We start from the raw sequence: 16,914 nt of genomic DNA on the forward strand, positions 1-16,914 counted from the left end.
ACACACACAGAGCCAAGAATAAGTTGCTACGGCTCCGTGAAGCCTCAATTTGAGGCTATTTCCAGCCCTGCGTCTGCTTTATGCGTCCACATTCAGCCAACGAGCAGAGAGGAGAGGGGAGGAAATGAAAGAGGGAGGAGAGGAGAGAGGGAGGAGAGGAGACAGGGAGGAGAGAGGGAAAGGGAGAAGAGCCCAGGGAGTTGAGGGAACAAGAGAAGAGTTGGAAATAGGTGAAGAGAAAGGACTGAATTGAGAGAAACAGAAGTAGAGGTGTACAGAGAGGGAAGAAGAGAGGGGGGGGGGGGGGGGTTGGGGATTGGGTGAGGTCACTGACTGTGACCACTTCCACAGAAGAGGTTAAATAGACATGCACACACACGGTGTGTTTGCACTTCCATTGAAGCCAATGATGCCGGACATGAGTCATATCTGGAAAAACTGTGACCTCATCAGAGCATCATTCAGCCACGCAACACTACACACCTGCTGACACTCAGGGGTGTGTGTGTGTGCAGTGGAGAATGCATAAAGGCCTGGGGGCTCTCACTCTCCCAATAAGGTAGACACGTAAACAAGCGCGCACACACACACACACACACACACACACACACACACACACACACACACACACACACACAGTGAGAACAGGAGGTGGAATGTGGTTTTGTCAAGCAGTCTGTGCAAGAGTGGAATGGGGAACTAACCGACTTCCACCTCATCATTAAGCAGGTCAGACAAAAAAAAAGAGAGAGAGAAAGAAAGAAACAAAACAGAAAAAGGAAGAGAAAAAGGAAGTAGAGACAGAGAGAGCAGAGGAATTGCAATGATCCAATCCCTCAAACACCAGGCACCCTTAACAATCAAACTGTGGGGGCGTCTATCAGTCTGATCAATACCTGCCAGCCCGAGGAACGCCCATCAGGGACGGGCACGGCCAATCAGAGAGATCCAGGTGCAGCGGAGGATCAAGCAATGGTGCTCTACTGATTCAAAAGGCACATGCATGTACGCACGCATCCAGACAAGTCCTGGCAGACACACACACAAGGACTACCTAAGAAATGCAACGTGCAGCCAGACGCAAGCACACAAATAAAACATATAAACACAAATACACATTAGGGGAGAGAAATGCTCGTGTCCCCTTCTATCTGCTCCCTATAAATCTCCCTCCACGTTCCGTACCGATAAGACTAATCCATCTGTCCCCCTCTCCTCTCTCCTCTCCTCTTCTCACCTCTCCACTCCACTCCACTCCACTCCACTCCACTCCCTCTCTCCAATCCAGGCTCGTCTAGGGCTGACAGACAACACAAAGACACCACCCCCCCCCCCCCTACGGATGCAGGACCCCTGAGCTGTCTTCACAAGTGCCTGCTGGGGGATGCAACTCAAGCAGTGACTAAATAAATCCAAATCAGCTCCGGGGGCCCGTTCCATTATGTCTTTGATGGGTGGCTGGGGACCCAAGACAAATCACCATAAACTGACATGTTTGCCGACACCTGGAGGGGGGGGGGGGGGGGGGGGGGGGGTGGAGGAGATGCAGCCTATAGACTAGAGCCCTCCCAGCACTGGAGTAGGGCATGCTGGGCCAAGACAGAAGAGGTCTGCATCAGCAGCTGAGGCCTAGCAGGTGATTTCAGATAGGCACACACACAGTCTCTGTCAGAGACACTCATCACAGACATCATTCGTGGGAAACAGCACCTCAGAGACGTGTCAAACTGCTAGACAACTACAGAGTGAGTTTGAAGGGGACGTGAGAAGAAGCATGTATGTGTGATATGTGTGTGTGTGTGTATATGTGTGTGTGTGTGTGTGTGTGTGTGTGTGTGTGTGTGTGTGACTAGAGACTGGAGAAAGTTTTGGTTTATTTGTGACAGACTCCACATGCATCTGAACTTAAGGCAACACCGTTTTAGAAAAGACCCTGGTGATGGTAATGATGAAGAGGTGATGGTAATGCTGAAGAGGTGAAGAGTGTAGTGGCTGAGTGGTTTGGTGTGCGGGGACTCGTGTGTCTGTGTGCGTGTGTGTGCGTGTTTTCAGATGGCCCAGTCATTCACTCGCACGCTCATCAATGGGAAAATCCGCAGGATTACACACTGATGCACAATGGCCAGATTATTGCAAATATGTGCTCTTGGACAATCCAGAAGGATTCCCTCCCAGTAAGTGCATGTAAATGCACACACACACACACGCACGCACGCACGCACGCACGCACGCACGCACGCACGCACATCAGTGTTAATCCCTGATGACTCGGTGTAGATTGACGGGCAGTGACTATAAGGGATGTGCAGAGATGATTATCTATGAATAACTTTGTGTGTGTGTTTCTAAACACACACACACACACACACATCAGTGTTAAACATCAGTTATCTATGAATAACTTTGTGTTTCTAAATTCTCATGACCACTTTGAAAGAGAAAAATGAAAGTAACAAATGTGGCCGTTGCTTTGCTTAACTACTACAGAACAGAAAACAATGAGCGATGGACCAGTAGATGTCCATTTACTGGGGGTTAATGGCGACACAAGTGTGCTTCTTTGGCAAACGTTCCCCAAGTAGGCGTATAAAAATGCTGTTGTGTATGTCGGCTCCAGTCCAGGTCACATACAGAAACGGCAAATTTAAATCTCCACCGTACATCACTAAGCAAATGTGCAATTATGCAACGTTGCAAAGGGCACAAAAGGCCAGAAGGTAAACGGTGACAGATTACTCAGAGTGCATGGACAGCGTGTGGGAAGGAAGGGGACATGCCGTTTTCTCTCCATCCAAAAGTGCTCCACTGTAAGGGACTGGAGTTCCAGGGGCCCACACAGGCATACGTTATCCACCTACAACAGCAGACTGACTGGCGGCCTTCAGAAACTTCGGCCCCGCCAGACAAGACCAAAAACAAACTGCCCATTGTGCGTCTTTCTACACGCTGCGCTGAACAGATAAAATCCCTCGTCTGGAGCCCAATGACAGAAGTTGTCAGACACGACACTGAAAGCAGAGGCAGACTCCATGGAAAAGAGCAAAGAAAGAAAGAGGGAGAGGTTGCTCAAATATAAGGCAACAGCATCCGGCTATCGAACGTGTTTTTTCTCTCGCTCTCTCGCTCTCTCGCTCTCTCGCTCTCGCTCTCTCTCTCTCAGCAGGCAGGGCCTTATAAGCTTTTCCACAAATCGCTAGTTCCGTTCCCAGGCTGACTGGAGACACGGGCCGAGGCGCACCAAAGGGGAAAAAAGCACAGCTGTTCCACAGCAGCAGAGAGGCCCTCTAAACTAGCTGTAATTACACCTCTTTAAAGTAAAATGCTCCCCTGATCAATCATTATACCAAATGAAGAGGATGTTCTTTAGGCAGTGATTCTGTAGTACTTAGATTACTGAAGGGGGGAAAAGGCTGAAAATATAATAAGAGTTTGCTGAGGGCATGAATGTATTTCCCAGGGGATGCTTACCATACTAAACTCAATCTATTTGCTTCTGAGAAGACACCTGAGGGAGAGTGGGTTGCAGGGAGTAATTATCAACTGAGATTTCAGATTAGGCTGAATGAATGGCACGCATAGGCCTACCACAAACAGACTACTGCACAGTTGCATGGTGATGCCAATGAACTGTGCTTGTTTCGTTCTATGACAAAGACCAGACTTCCGATGCTATTTGATGACACCAAGGTGTTAAATTGAGATCAGTGTGATGGGGTTGTATGCACACTGGATCCAACACTGTTAACGCATATCCTACGATTTAACATTTTGCTTACAAGAGGATTTGCTGGTGACACCTCGAATAAAGTATGTACCAAGGCCACTTCTGACATCTCATCTCTAACTAAAGGACACTGCATGCATCCCAGTTGGCAAGATGGATGTTTTAAATTGTGTTACTGAGATTGTTGCTACCTTAATTTAACAAACAGCCCTGCATGAATGGTATTTGAAGTTAATTTAATTTGGGATTGAATTCACAGACTCGAAGCTACAAGAATAATTATCAAGCACATGTAGCTAAATGATAATTGTTACATGAACCTACCAGAAGATTGTAACAGCCTATTCATTAATGTGAATGAATACCCCGAGTATTTTCGATTCGCATGCTTAACTAACGTTACACGTTTAAACAACATAGTCAACATTACAAACCTTCACATCAACCAACGTGTGAGGACGTAACTTAAATATGCAACATATTGGGTGGCAGCTCATTTCTGGAGGACAATCTACTAGCTAGCAAACTGTATGAGAATAACTTTTCAGCATCTACTTGCTAGCCTGCTTCACAGGATCCTGGCCACACTTAATAGAACAAAATGGACTGACGTTAGCCATTTAAAATGTAGCAAAAGCGTATTAAACACAACACATGCTGGCTGTTCAGCTGAAATTATTTCGAATAATTGTTAGATGAGGACTTAAACAGATGGAGGCTAATCGTAGCTAGCTGCAAAGACAAGACAATCTCGAAAAGAACAGTTAACCTGAGGCTAGGAATTATTGCTAGCGGCACTCATCGTGGAAAATCCAAATACTTCTTTCTGTGTGGATAGGAATATTTCAAATACCTAGCTAACGACGTAGTTAACACCTTTATAACGATATAGTTAACATCGTATAGCACCTTTAGGAAAGGATTTGGCTGACGTTAGCCCTGTCTCCACAATTAGCTAACAAGCTAGCTAACTAGCTATAGGCAACATTCCAACTTACTTTACAGAGCATTAACTCCACTTCCTCCCCGGTTACAAATCATTGCCCTATCCAGTCAACTCGCTAACGTTATCGAAGATTTACAACTTCTTCGCGTTCAAAATTTAGCCAGATATATAGCCAGCTAGCCAAGTGACAAAAATCAAGAACCCAACAAATCCTCAATCTGACTGGGAAACATTCATCACATACAGTGGCCAAAGCACAGCATGCTAGCAACATGCTTAACAAGCTCACTACAGCAACATATACTTGCTAGCGTTAGCCGGCTGCCTGCTTTTATGATACAAACAAAACTAGAGTTAAGTGGTGCACTGAAGAAATAACACTTTAGTCACTAACCTAACAAGCAAACTAATACTGGCCTTTATGATTTTACTGTTGATGTTAGCAACCAAATAAACTATACAACTCGATAAAAACGATTAAGTTGTTAGCTGGTTCGCTGACTACCAAGCTAGCTAAGCCAGACAGACTAGCCATACAACCTAGTTGGTGGCCTGGGCTAATTCAAAAATCGGCCGTTCTTACCTTGTTTTAAAGTGCGCTTTGGCCGTCTTGATAGATGTAACGTTAAGTGTTGGTTGCTCAAGTCCTTAAACCACGCAATCTGGATAACATTTATTTCCTAGCTGTAATCGGGAAACGACTGTGATTTTCAACATTTGTTGGCCTCTGATGCAGCCTCCCTATTTAGTCTTCGTTTTTAGAATGTTCTTTTCCTTTTTCACTAAAACACCTAAAACTCGACGGATGACAACGTCCCCACCTCCCTGTCCGTCAGATTGGAGCAAATCTAGCAGACGGCATTGTCAATTGCAATCTCTGATAGGAGAGCACCACTGTCAGACTCGGAGCTCATTGTCCCACCCTATTCTTTTCATCATTGGTGTAACCTGCGTACGCCTACGACACATTCGTCTTTTCATTAGTTACAAAATCTGACAATCATGCGCTCTGACGTATAATACGGGTAAACCATTGGTTATTGTTCGCAAAGCAATCTAAATGCGAAAGAGTAATTTGCCCGTAGGATTTCCCATGACAAATGTATCAGGATATTTCATGACCCACAGAATTGAGAAATGCACATGCAATTGTTTTTGAGTTTTTGAGGCAGAAATCGTTCTGAATACACGATTGCACAGCAGGTTAAGTTTCAATCGTGTCATGGTATATGTTTACATTTTAGGACGTGGACAAATAAATACATACTTTGAAAGCAATCCAAGATTGGCCAAATTGAAAATATATTTTGAAAGCAAGAATCAAGATGTATAGCTAGAATATACAGGAACATTGCACTGTCCTTAAGGATTGCATTATCAGTCTTGGTGCTGAATAATTTGTGGGTCTTAACAACAAAAACAGCTAACTTCAGGAATATATTTGTGCTTGGACACATAGGTAAAAAAAATGCAATACAACCTCAGTGTTGCAAGCCAGGTTTGGAGGACGAGAACTGAGACCGGTGTCAAAAAATGACTTTTAATGTTTTGACATTTGTTTTCAACATTTCCGGATTTACTTATAGTGCTTCCGGGTAACTTTTATTTCAGTCTGTGGAGGTCGTTTACACAAGTGAGAACTGATCTCAGGTGTTATAGACCTTCAAATGTAATGCAACTCTTACTATGTCGTCTCAAAAGACTTCACAATTGTAGACTCTGTTGAAAGTATGTAGATATTCGAGGGCAATTACAGTATATGCTATAAGTATGTCACAGGCAACGTCAGGATTTCCAGGTCCCCAACAACACGGGGGTGCCCAGGTAACGGTAACGGTGCTAGCAGTCACTGCTAGACCGTCTTATCTTCCTATGTTATAATTGTATGTTACGGCAAGGTTTGTTTACGTTCTTGACACAGTCACTGACTGTGTTGGCAGTTTTCCAATGTGCTTCTGCTGTTCTGAAAATGTTATATAGCTAGCTTACCCTAGCTAACTAGCTAGTAGCAAAGTGCATTTGAGTCCAAGCAAAGTCCTAATAGGCAAGTCTCGCCGACCAAGCTTGCTAAACTAATTTAAAACCTCCCACAGCATTGTTATGCTCTGTGCCAAGGGCTCTATGTGTTTGGAAGCCTATTGTGTTAACACACTGCGCTAGCTATACAAATCCTTTAAGTTACAAATCCATACTCGAGCTCCTCTATCCATACCAGCTTTTGTGTAAACTCTGCCACTTCATGACGTTTATATGTGTCCTTATACTCTCACAGGGATCTGGTGCACTTGGTGCAGGATATATCCCTACTGAAGATGAAAAGCGAGTCTTCAAGGAGTGTAACCAGGAGAGCTTCTGGTATAGATGTGCGTTATAGCCCACATGTGATATGGAGATATTTTTTGTTTGTGTAAACATTTTGGACAATGTATTTTGATATTTATGAAGTACTTGTCGCCTCCTTTATGAAGTAGACCACGAATACACTCTTGTTGAATGTGTACTTCTATTTTCTATAAACAAAGTGACATTTTGTACATGCATAAGCATGTTATAAAAGCATGTAACATTTTTGATTTATTTTGTGTCTCCTGCAGATGCCTGTTAGATTTACATCAGAGCCCGTTTTCTTTGTTCTTGTGTAGAGAGAGTTGGTTGTGAATTTTATTGATGTGCTGCTGTTGACCATCTTTCTAGCATTGCCATTCTCTGCCGTTGCTGTTGGAATCACGCAAGTGCTTGTGCATAAAGGTAATATCTATTCTACTTTAGATACCAGCATTTTTCATTGTATTGCTGCTTCTAGCAAAGGCTACTTTGAATATTTGGATCATCTTTACTTCTCTTTCTCTGTGTGTGTGTGTGTGTGTGTGTTTAGGAATCATTGCACCATCTCCACGATTTGGTTCCCTGCCTAAAGTTGCTCGTAAGTATTGTTGAGGAGTTGGGTACGGCTATGAGTTCAGTGTGGTGGTGGCTTTATTGGTAGTACACATTTTGCAGAATTTGTGCTCGATCATAATGACCAAGGATGCTCTTTGATTGTGTTGCTCTGTTGTTACCTATGCTCTTGTGCGAATGTTTGTGCATATTTTTATTGCACATGTAGTTGCTGGATTGTTCGGATATATGGGAGGCAAGATGTCCTATATGAAAGTCTGTCAAGAGAAGTTCAAAAATCTGGAAAATTCACCTTTGGGTGCAGCTCTCCGTCAAGGACATTTGCGTAATGTTCCCCCTGCGTAAGTTTTTCATTTTTTACCCCCATCGTAAGCACCCACATGCACACTCACATTCATACACTTCCAGTAGTGTCCTGATAGGCATACACAGTACACCACTGTTATAATCATGACTTCCTTTGTAATCAGTGTGGGACTTGAGTGGAAGTATTTATTGCCGGTGCTTCCATGGAAATCTTTCTGAGCATGAGTTGTGAAAGTTAGTCTCATTTCACTGGGCACAGGTTGAACCAGTCCGAGCTTGGGGACCCAAACCAGGCGACTCCTGAACAGCCCAGTATGGAGCCAGCACCCCAGCGAAAGACGGACTACCAGCCCCCACCCGATAACTACAGCAACTCAAGTGACTATTCCTACAGCAGCGCCTCGCAGTCTTCGTACGACCCTGCCCCTTTTAGCTCAAGCTTCAGTGAGTCGGCCCCCTCAGGTGTGAGGGATGACAATGTACCACGAGGTAAGTCATTCAGCGTTAGCTTCAAATTAATTACATTAAAGGTACGGTCAGTGATTTTACGGTACGGTCAGTGAATATACTTTTCGTCAAATTAAGTGAATTGTTCCTTTAGCTGTCCATTCTGTGTGTGCACTCCTGCACAGTCCTAGCTCAGAATGAAGTGGCTCGGAATAAGCCATACACTATTCCAGCCAATAGCACAGAAGGCAGGGGTGTAATTTGATTGGTTACTGAGATCGAATCACTGATCACCAACCTACACCAGAATCGCAGACTGCACCTTTTAATATCCAGAAAATGATGCTGTGACGGGTTCAATTTGACCTAAATGTGTCCCTCACCCCACTGTAACATGTAGAAGCGCCTTACCAGGAGGATGAGATGCCCAAGAGGAGGCCAGTGCTGTATGAGAATCTCCGCAGCAAAAACCGCGAGAACTACGAGGTCACCCTAACGCAGAAGGGCGAGACCCTGCTCAAACCTCAAGCTGAAGCCTCCGCCCAACCAAAGAAAGACGGTGAGTCACTGCATGCTACCTACCCTACCTACTCAAATGCTTAAATGGGTCATCACTCTCCGACACAGACACAGATCAGTTCTCAGGTACAAATGTTTTAAGTGGCACATAGTGTTATTTCTATTTTAGAAAACAAGGTGAAGAGAGGACTGTGTTTATATGTTTTAAAAATGATCCACATTTACATAAGCAGAAGGTCAAGTGCAATGTAATCTATACATCTCAGTTCCTATGTTGTCAAACAAACTCATCAACAAGGATTATTGTGTATATCATGCGATCAGGATTAGCAGTTCAGAATGGTTTCTAAAAATGAAAATGGACCATATTAATCTATTGTTGAGATCTGTATAAGCAGCTTCAGGAGGTCAGTGAGTATGCATGTTACTATTAAGCAATCTAGTAAATGACTCACTGAACACACATGGTATCCTTATCAGGGTGTTTTGAATGCCTGTCACTGAATAAACATGGTATCCTTATAAGGGTGTTTTGAATGTCTGTCACTGAATAATCATGGTATCCTTATAAGGGTGTTTTGCCAGTGCAGACAAGGAAATGACATCACATTTTTACCCGATATCCCTTTCCTCTACTTTCAGTGAAAAAGAACAAGTATGGAGATGCTTGGGATGAGTGACAGACTGTTCCTTCAAAACATATTCACGGGGATGCATTAAGTGCCGTAACTTTCTTCTGTCTGCAAACTCAAAATGTACTGCCATGTTTCTTTGAAAAGACCAACTTGACCATGGCGATCTTCTCAATTCTTGTTGCAACATAATTTGGATGATAAAAATACTGCTTATTGTTATTTTTGCTTTCATTTTCTTTTCTTTTTTTTTTTTAAATCGGGCAATCGGGGGATAGCATCTCACAAACAATACCCACTCTGCCAGTGTTTTGCTGGTAACATTTCTAAATCAAATGGTATCTTCATGTGAGCAAAAAATGCTAACAGTTATTTAGTTTTTATCTTGCCGCGCTTTTCTAGTGATGAGGCCTCACATAATTGAGGCCAGAGGAGAATAGTTATTTTACAGAGTTGGGAATATTTACATTGTTGGGGCAGTCAAGTCTGTTAATTGAAGTGACCATGAATCTTTCACTTTATTGCACTTAAATAGGGCTTCATATTATTTGAGCTTGAGTGAATTTGTCAAAAATATTATCCAATTAGGTGTTATTGGACACTGTTGTACTTCTGTAACTGTCTGAATAGTTTTGCTGTATCACACAGAAATGTCCACATGGAGCCATTAATAAACCAAATTGGTTTAATTATAATAATAATTCAGCAATGTGTCATTTGTACATCACATCCTTGGGATCTGCCATTGTGCAGACATGGTAAAAATCTCACATACTGTATGTGTCCAGTCATTTCTATTAAATACACACTGTCCCTCTACATGCCTAACATACAGAGAACACCACTGTGTCCCTCTACATGCCTAACATACAGAGAACACCACTGTGTCCCTCTACATGCCTAACATACAGAATACACCACTGTGTCCCTCTACATGCCTAACATACAGAGAACACTGTGTCTCTACATGCCTAACATACAGAATACACCACTGTGTCCCTCTACATGCCTAACATACAGAATACACCACTGTGTCTCTACATGCCTAACATACAGAGAACACTGTGTCTCTACATGCCTAACATACAGAATACACCACTGTGTCTCTACATGCCTAACATACAGAGAACACCACTGTGTCCCTCTACATGCCTAACATACAGAATACACTGTGTCCCTCTACATGCCTAACATACAGAGACGCTCTTCCTCAGGCATCAGTGCAGAAGCTCTGTTTGGCCATGGCGCCCATCTGCCCAAAGCCTCCTTTTTTCTCACGTCTTCATCCTCTCTCACAAATCTCTCGGTGAACTCCCAGCAGTACTGTCATTTGGACAGGATGGTTGCTAGAAAAACATTTTGGAGCATTTTTTATGTAACAAAGTATCATGACACTTAATGTTGTCTGAAAGCACACATATTACTGAGCAATGCAAAATGGCGTATGTCTTTTCACCAAGGGTAAGGGGAATGATTTGAGACCTCCAGTGCTATAATTAACGTTCTTGCGATCACATAGTTTGAGTATGTTCTACATGACCGTGGAGGCTCACATAAAACTTAATCTTGAGTGTATTGCCTTTGTAACGTTTGTGTTGGGATCCACCAAAATAACATAAATGACTGCGCAACTCTTGGTTGCTTTTACAACCTGTTAGCGCCACCTTGTGGTAGTATTATTGGCTTTGAAAAAAGGCTACGCTCAGTCAATTTCACACAGCATCTGATACACTTTATTATTCAATTTAAATACAGTCTGATATCTATTCCACAAAGGATGAGATGCAGGAGTTATGTGTTCCCTTAAAAAAGAAAAAAGGAAACAATTGTCAAATATTGCTCATTACATTAATATACACATGCTCTATATAGCATTACATTCATACAGACATGATCTAGACATGCTAACAACATTAATATGTAAGAATGTGTGTGTGTGTGTGAGTGTGTGTATTTACCTTAGCTCTGAGCTGGCTGGGCTTGTGCCTGAGCTGGCGCTGGTGCTTCTTGCCTTTTGCACTCTTCACACACATGGTGGCAGTGTCTACAGAAAGGACGTGGGTCACACAGGTGTGAACAGCAGGGCACAGGCATGCACACACACCCTAATGCTTACCCGAACAGCCTCACCTTAAAACAAGCCCTGACCACTTTCATAGGCCTAAACCAAACAATACTGAAGGCCTTGTTTTCCCGAGCTGGTTCAACAGAGAAGAAGACTCATGTAGATGGGTAGAGTGCTTCATTATTGTATTCATACAGTAAGAAAAACCAGCTGATCCTACCTGATTTGCTCTGTTGTCCAATAAATAGAAAATATTATTTAAAGGAGATCTCGGACATAATGCGTATACTTCTACATATACACACCTGTGCCCTGGGGCAAAATCTGGTCTCCGAGACCAAGGTCCAAAACCTGGTCCAAATCCCGGCCTAAATCCAGGACCAAAGTCGGGCCCAAGACTCTCAAACCTCGCTCGGCACGTTCTGGCATAGGAGGCCTTGCCCACAGCGAAACCAAGAACACCTGCCACTGAAATAGAAATGCCATATATCTATCCCCACAATCACTACTGCAATCATTTAATGTTAATCATTATTATTAGTTCATAATACAGTTTCTATATATCTTCCATTAATGCTATAACATTATGTTTATTATAGTCTAGTAAAAACACTGTGAATGGGTATAACAGCAAGCAGATATTGAAGGATTTTCTCCAAGTGGTCTCAGGTCTGGAGGAGTGAGGACCAGGATCAGTCTTATTTATCAGCAGAACGTGTCCAAAGTCCCGCTTTGACAAGCCTGGGATGTTTCATATTTCTAGAAAAGAGCTACAGCAATATCTTAGAGTCTTAGCCTAATCCAAGGAGCATGTGACGTAAAAACGAGACAAATTGCCTAGTTTTATGAGTAACATACATGCCTAACTCTAACTCTATTGAAATGTAAAAGACATTACGAACCAACTTTATGCACTTCCACATTTTGCGGTCGTCATACTTACATGCTAGCTTAGGGAAAGGTCCGAATCGTTTTGAAGCACTCCAAACGCCTGTAGACCAAGCACAAAAGATGACCAAAAGTCACCAAACCTGGAGCGAGTTCCTCTTTCAGACTGGATCAGTTATGAGGATAACAGCAAGTACTAATCCTGTGCAAAATTCCAGGGACTTTTTTTGGCACGGACGATGGTCAAAGAAGAGACTTACTTTACATACATTACTGTATGTAATATAATTGTGATGTACTTTAGTGAACATTAAAATGTATTTAGGTAATCATGAGAAATGTAGGCAAAGGGCCTCTGAAAGCACAGGGTCATGGTAATTTGACTGTTGTCTTATGGCATCACACATCTGAAATAAAGCAGATGGCTTTACTTCAAACCAGATTAATGGTCACTGGCACCTAACAAAAAGGAGCTCTTGACTTTGGCATTGCCCAGCAAACCTTCCTCAACACACAGGCTTTGATAAATTGCAGGATGAACATATGCAAAGTCATACTTCTGTTCGCTTTCTCTTGGGCTATCTGTTCAGATGACACAGTGACTGATCGGTTGCTTTAGTCACCTTTGTAGATGAGGGCCCCTGTAATGGCCATGCTGGTCACGGAGATAGGGAGTGCTATGGTGGGGAAAAAAACACAGACAGGAGTCAATTCATAAATGCACTTGCTTATATTGCACCCCTAGGACACAATTTGCCTTTAAAATGCGACCTTTGAGATTTGCTAATAATCTCCCGTGTCGAGGCGGGAGCAAAAGATAATGGAACAAATAGCTGGGTGAGGTGTGAGGGCAGTGGGCATCTGACTCCATTATATTTACTCAACATGTATTCCGATGAGCAACTCTGATATGGGTCCCATGTACCACACAGACAGCAGTTAGGTTGTGTTTGAGGGTTGTGAAGGGGCCAGCACACCTGGGACCAGTCATACAGCTTGTTTTACGTTTACGTTATGTAGTGTACACAAGTGAAATAGGCATGCAAGTGTGTCTTTTTAAAGGCTTCATCGTTGTTTTAGCAGAGCAGATGTTTAAAAGGTGGAAGCACTTATACACACACAATTGCCTTGTTTCATCTATCACCCTTCACGTGAGCATGCACGTAATGACGGGATCCTCCAGGCTGCGACCATTAGTGGCTATGGCCCCTGTGTCCACGTGAAACATGACTCCACATACACACACAAACATGCTCTCTCTGAGGGCGGGGCAATGATTAATGAAGCTATTGGCCCAATGTCATTAAGAGCATTCCTGGAAAGTTACTACAATGACAGACATTACCAGACACTCACACTTGCCCTCTATACCCCACTCATGGATAGTACTCATGCTTGGACACAGTGATTCATACTCGTTTACTACTTGTTTCACACAGGCAGACATGTGTTACAGAGGTGGTTCTGCTGGTGAAACTGATCCTACAGCACAATAGCCCGAGAGGTCACCGTAGTGAACAGTGTGGAGTGATGGAGACGAGTTGACATGCAAACAGACAGACAGCAAGCAAACGTAATGAGAGCCTTCCCCAACGGAGGCTTTGAAAGCACCAAGTGAAACTTTGAATATGTCTGCCGTGTTGCACGAGTGTGGGGGTTGTGCGCTCCTACGCATCGCGGCAGAAGTCAAAAGGCTAAGACAGGCAGCGAAACCAACAACATGTGGTTAGCGTCGTGAATGTGACAGATGCCATGCGTCCCCCGTACCTCTGTACCAGAAGCTCTCCGACTGACACTCCCTCCATATCTGCCTCACGTCGTCCCTGTGAATATGGCGGTCTCCCATACCACACTGCAAACAGACACACCATTAAGGAGAGTCGAGGTGAACATTAGGAGATTACCACAGTTTTACACTCACATGTCTTTCCAGACCTTACCAAACACACCAAAACTAGTGACTGAAAACGTATAGGCCAATTACTGGCAGAGAGCTCTTACAAATATACAGATTTGTTTTAATTTTTCATCACAAATATGATCTGCATATGACTATGTAGTATGTCATTTGTAGTATGACTGATTTGTTATCTTATAGTCCCAGTACAATTAGATGATTGTCTAGATAATTCGATAACCTTGTAGGCCACCAAGTCTTGAAATTTATCATTTTCTGGAGCATAGACTTGGTCTACCTAAGATTATGTAACACCTGAAACCTGATCATTTCAACAGGGTAGCTGACAAACACTACAATAAAGCTATCAAAGATGGCTGAGTAAGTCTGTGATAACCACAGTGAACTATGGTCAAACTAGGATGATAAAACAAACTAGGACCTCAAACTAACGACTTCAAACAAAAGCAGATCATGCAGATCCATCAAAAGGAAAAGAGTGTCTCGCTCACCCTGTTGCCCCTCGCTGGGGCAGCTGCCCCCGACTGGGCCGCTCCGGAGCTTTCAGGTGTCGGTGTCTCTGAAGTCATGTTTCTGCTGCTGCTGCTGCTGCTGCTTGGGAAAAGGTTCGGATTCTTCCCTCTCCACGGTTCCTCTCTTGTAGTCCACTTGAGTGTGCTTCCTTGAGCTCTTTCAGCACACTGCTCCGCCCACCCCACTGTCTAAACATCAGCAGGCTCCACCCCAACGAGCTCAAAAGTTGTAACACTGAGCTCAAAATAAGAGGCGAGTGTGGATCTATTGTTTAGAGCTGGTTGAAGGTTCAGTCTGTATCAGACATGTTGCTAGGACCCAAATGATTCCTCTATTAATTGAGCTTTTACACTAACTTTAGATACGAAAGAAAATAGAAAAAGTGAAATTACACTCACTCTATTTCATAGGTTTGTTATTATTGACTGATTCCATTCACATTATTTTTAATATTTCTATTTTCTATTATCAATGATGCATTATATGTATGTATTTAAAGATATTACCCATGTTGTTCCATCAAATAACTTTAAGTTACTTTAACTCTTCAGTGTAAGTTATATTCTGGTACATGGCGGTACCTCACCTCAAAAGTGTCAGCAGTCATCAGTGTGGACTCTCAGTCTTGAGCTCTGTGACTCCGCCCCCCTAAAGGCGTTTTCAGTGAGTGTTGCAATATCTTGTATTGAAATACACACCTGAAGTTAACAATTTCCACATATGGGCATATGACTAAGCAATACTGAAACGTTATCATCAATCAATTATGGGTGATAGTTTACACAGAATGCCCGAAATGAAAATGATCAATTAACTAACTGGTTGTTTGAACATTTGCCTGTTTACCACACTGCTTCTCCACATGGCATGAAAATCCACATTTCAAATGAACCATACAGCATACCAAACTGTGAGGCTGCTTGGTATTTTAAGAGTGACAATATTTAGGTACAATAGTCAAAGTAGCAAAACGAACATTTGAAATATTGACCATGAAAGAAATGGAGGCACAATGTGACAATGTCTAACAAGAATCTTGCAAGATAAATAACTTCAACACCACCTCCACACCATCAGTCTTGTTACCCCTAACACATTCCTCATCAGGACACACCTGAGAAGAACGTGGGGTCTGAACAGTTCACCTGTATACACCTTTATGGGGACTGGCACACCTTGGTCCACTTCACCTTCCATGCTTTGTCATTCGACACACCTTTACGCTGGTTCAAACGGTACATAGCTCTGTTCAGGATCAGCAAGCATTCAGAAACCTGTCAAAAACCTACGTGGTGAAATACACTGAAGATCATGTTGTACTTATATAAACATCATCATATGATGTGAGAAAAATACAAAATGTGCATTTACACATAATAAGATGTGATGACAGAAAGACATGTGATAGGAAAGTATTAAGTTAAACAAGTAAACTCGAAACTATCTTTACTGTTCTTAAACACTCCCAGCTGACAGTCTATTTCATCAGCGCAGAGCGGGAAAGCCTCCTGCTTCCTGTGGCAGCAGGCCAGGGAGTTCCTCTAAGGTGAATCCACAGAGGACAAGGTCAGCTATTATGACTAGAGGCTGTGTAGTGCATCAATCTAAGAGACAATTATGATGAGAGAGAGAGAGAGAGAGAGAGAGAGAGAGAGAGAGAGAGAGTAGACTGTATCAATCTGTTTTTATCAAGAAGATATAGTCTCTATATATAGATATCCTTTCAAGAATCTTTTTTTTTCAAAGTAGCATCACATTCAACAGGTCATCATAAACTATTAGTGAGAATTAATTTTCTCTGTCCATATACTTCACATGTCCATATGAAATGCAATCTTAGAACAAACCTTGCCTGTGGACTCACACCAGCAGTAAGCTAAGAGGCCAGGTGCTGCTGTGGACATGAATACACACTAGTGGCTGAAAACGTACCATGTCCCATCAAGTATGTGCCAACACTAGCCCCCCCGGAGGTAATGAGGGAAAGTGACTTGAGGAGTGAGTGTGTGGCTCTGCTGAGTCAGCGCACCTGTTGGAGTCACTCCTACTGGTTTGAGA

General features: G+C 42.9%; 3 protein-coding genes across 5 annotated transcripts in view; 1 reads left to right on the forward strand and 2 right to left on the reverse strand.

Moving 5' to 3' along the window:
• The window catches only part of fryl (furry homolog, like), a 108,027-nt gene extending 102,432 nt beyond the window's left edge, over window positions 1-5,595 (reverse strand). Inside the window, exon 1 of the transcript XR_004164411.2 lies at window positions 5,254-5,595. The gene's annotated coding sequence lies outside the window, so the exon portion shown is untranslated. The remainder of the gene's footprint in view (window positions 1-5,253) is intronic.
• Window positions 5,596-6,241: 646 nt separating this feature from the next.
• Window positions 6,242-10,167, forward strand: ociad1 (OCIA domain containing 1). 2 transcript variants are annotated; one of them, XM_012821869.2, is made up of 8 exons: window positions 6,242-6,494; window positions 6,943-7,033; window positions 7,365-7,418; window positions 7,546-7,593; window positions 7,777-7,909; window positions 8,134-8,363; window positions 8,722-8,880; window positions 9,483-10,167. In XM_012821869.2, exons 1-8 carry the CDS (start codon window positions 6,441-6,443, stop codon window positions 9,518-9,520), a joined length of 807 nt encoding a protein of 268 aa, XP_012677323.1. In that variant the 5' UTR covers window positions 6,242-6,440; the 3' UTR covers window positions 9,521-10,167. The 2 variants fall into 2 exon arrangements, with proteins under 2 accessions (XP_012677323.1, XP_031430231.1); XM_031574371.1 differs by having other exon boundaries at window positions 6,243-6,494; window positions 6,943-7,025.
• A 381-nt stretch (window positions 10,168-10,548) lies between these two features.
• ociad2 (OCIA domain containing 2) lies at window positions 10,549-15,073 on the reverse strand. Of its 2 annotated transcripts, none has more exons than XM_031574372.2 (7): window positions 14,835-15,073; window positions 14,193-14,277; window positions 13,049-13,102; window positions 12,481-12,528; window positions 11,843-12,005; window positions 11,431-11,516; window positions 10,549-10,818 (listed from the first exon to the last, which is right to left on the reverse strand). In XM_031574372.2, the coding sequence occupies exons 1-6, from the start codon at window positions 14,910-14,912 to the stop codon at window positions 11,432-11,434; spliced, it is 513 nt and encodes a 170-aa protein (XP_031430232.1). In that variant the 5' UTR covers window positions 14,913-15,073; the 3' UTR covers window positions 10,549-10,818; window position 11,431. The 2 variants fall into 2 exon arrangements, with proteins under 2 accessions (XP_031430232.1, XP_012677083.1); XM_012821629.3 differs by lacking the exon at window positions 10,549-10,818 and adding an exon at window positions 11,183-11,274 and having other exon boundaries at window positions 14,835-15,072.
• Window positions 15,074-16,914: the final 1,841 nt, after the last annotated feature.

The sequence above is a fragment of the Clupea harengus genome, chromosome 10, assembly GCF_900700415.2.
Source record: "Clupea harengus chromosome 10, Ch_v2.0.2, whole genome shotgun sequence".
Classification (NCBI taxonomy): Eukaryota; Metazoa; Chordata; class Actinopteri; order Clupeiformes; family Clupeidae; genus Clupea; species Clupea harengus.

What these genes read in the sequence shown, in the direction of transcription:
- ociad2 (XM_031574372.2), bottom strand. Translation starts at nt 14,912, where the DNA reads ATGACTTCAGAGACACCGACACCTGAAAGCTCCGGAGCGGCCCAGTCG. An exon ending in AGGGGCCCTCATCTACAAAG is followed by an intron (nt 12,529 to 13,048) that starts GTGACTAAAGCA and finishes CTTGGTCTACAG; the next exon opens with GCGTTTGGAGTGCTTCAAAA. An exon ending in GATTTTGCCCCAGGGCACAG is followed by an intron (nt 11,517 to 11,842) that starts GTGTGTATATGT and finishes TCCTTTCTGTAG; the next exon opens with ACACTGCCACCATGTGTGTG.
- ociad1 (XM_012821869.2), top strand. Translation starts at nt 6,441, where the DNA reads ATGTCACAGGCAACGTCAGGATTTCCAGGTCCCCAACAACACGGGGGT. An exon ending in GCAAGTGCTTGTGCATAAAG is followed by an intron (nt 7,419 to 7,545) that starts GTAATATCTATT and finishes GTGTGTGTTTAG; the next exon opens with GAATCATTGCACCATCTCCA. An exon ending in TTGCGTAATGTTCCCCCTGC is followed by an intron (nt 7,910 to 8,133) that starts GTAAGTTTTTCA and finishes CACTGGGCACAG; the next exon opens with GTTGAACCAGTCCGAGCTTG.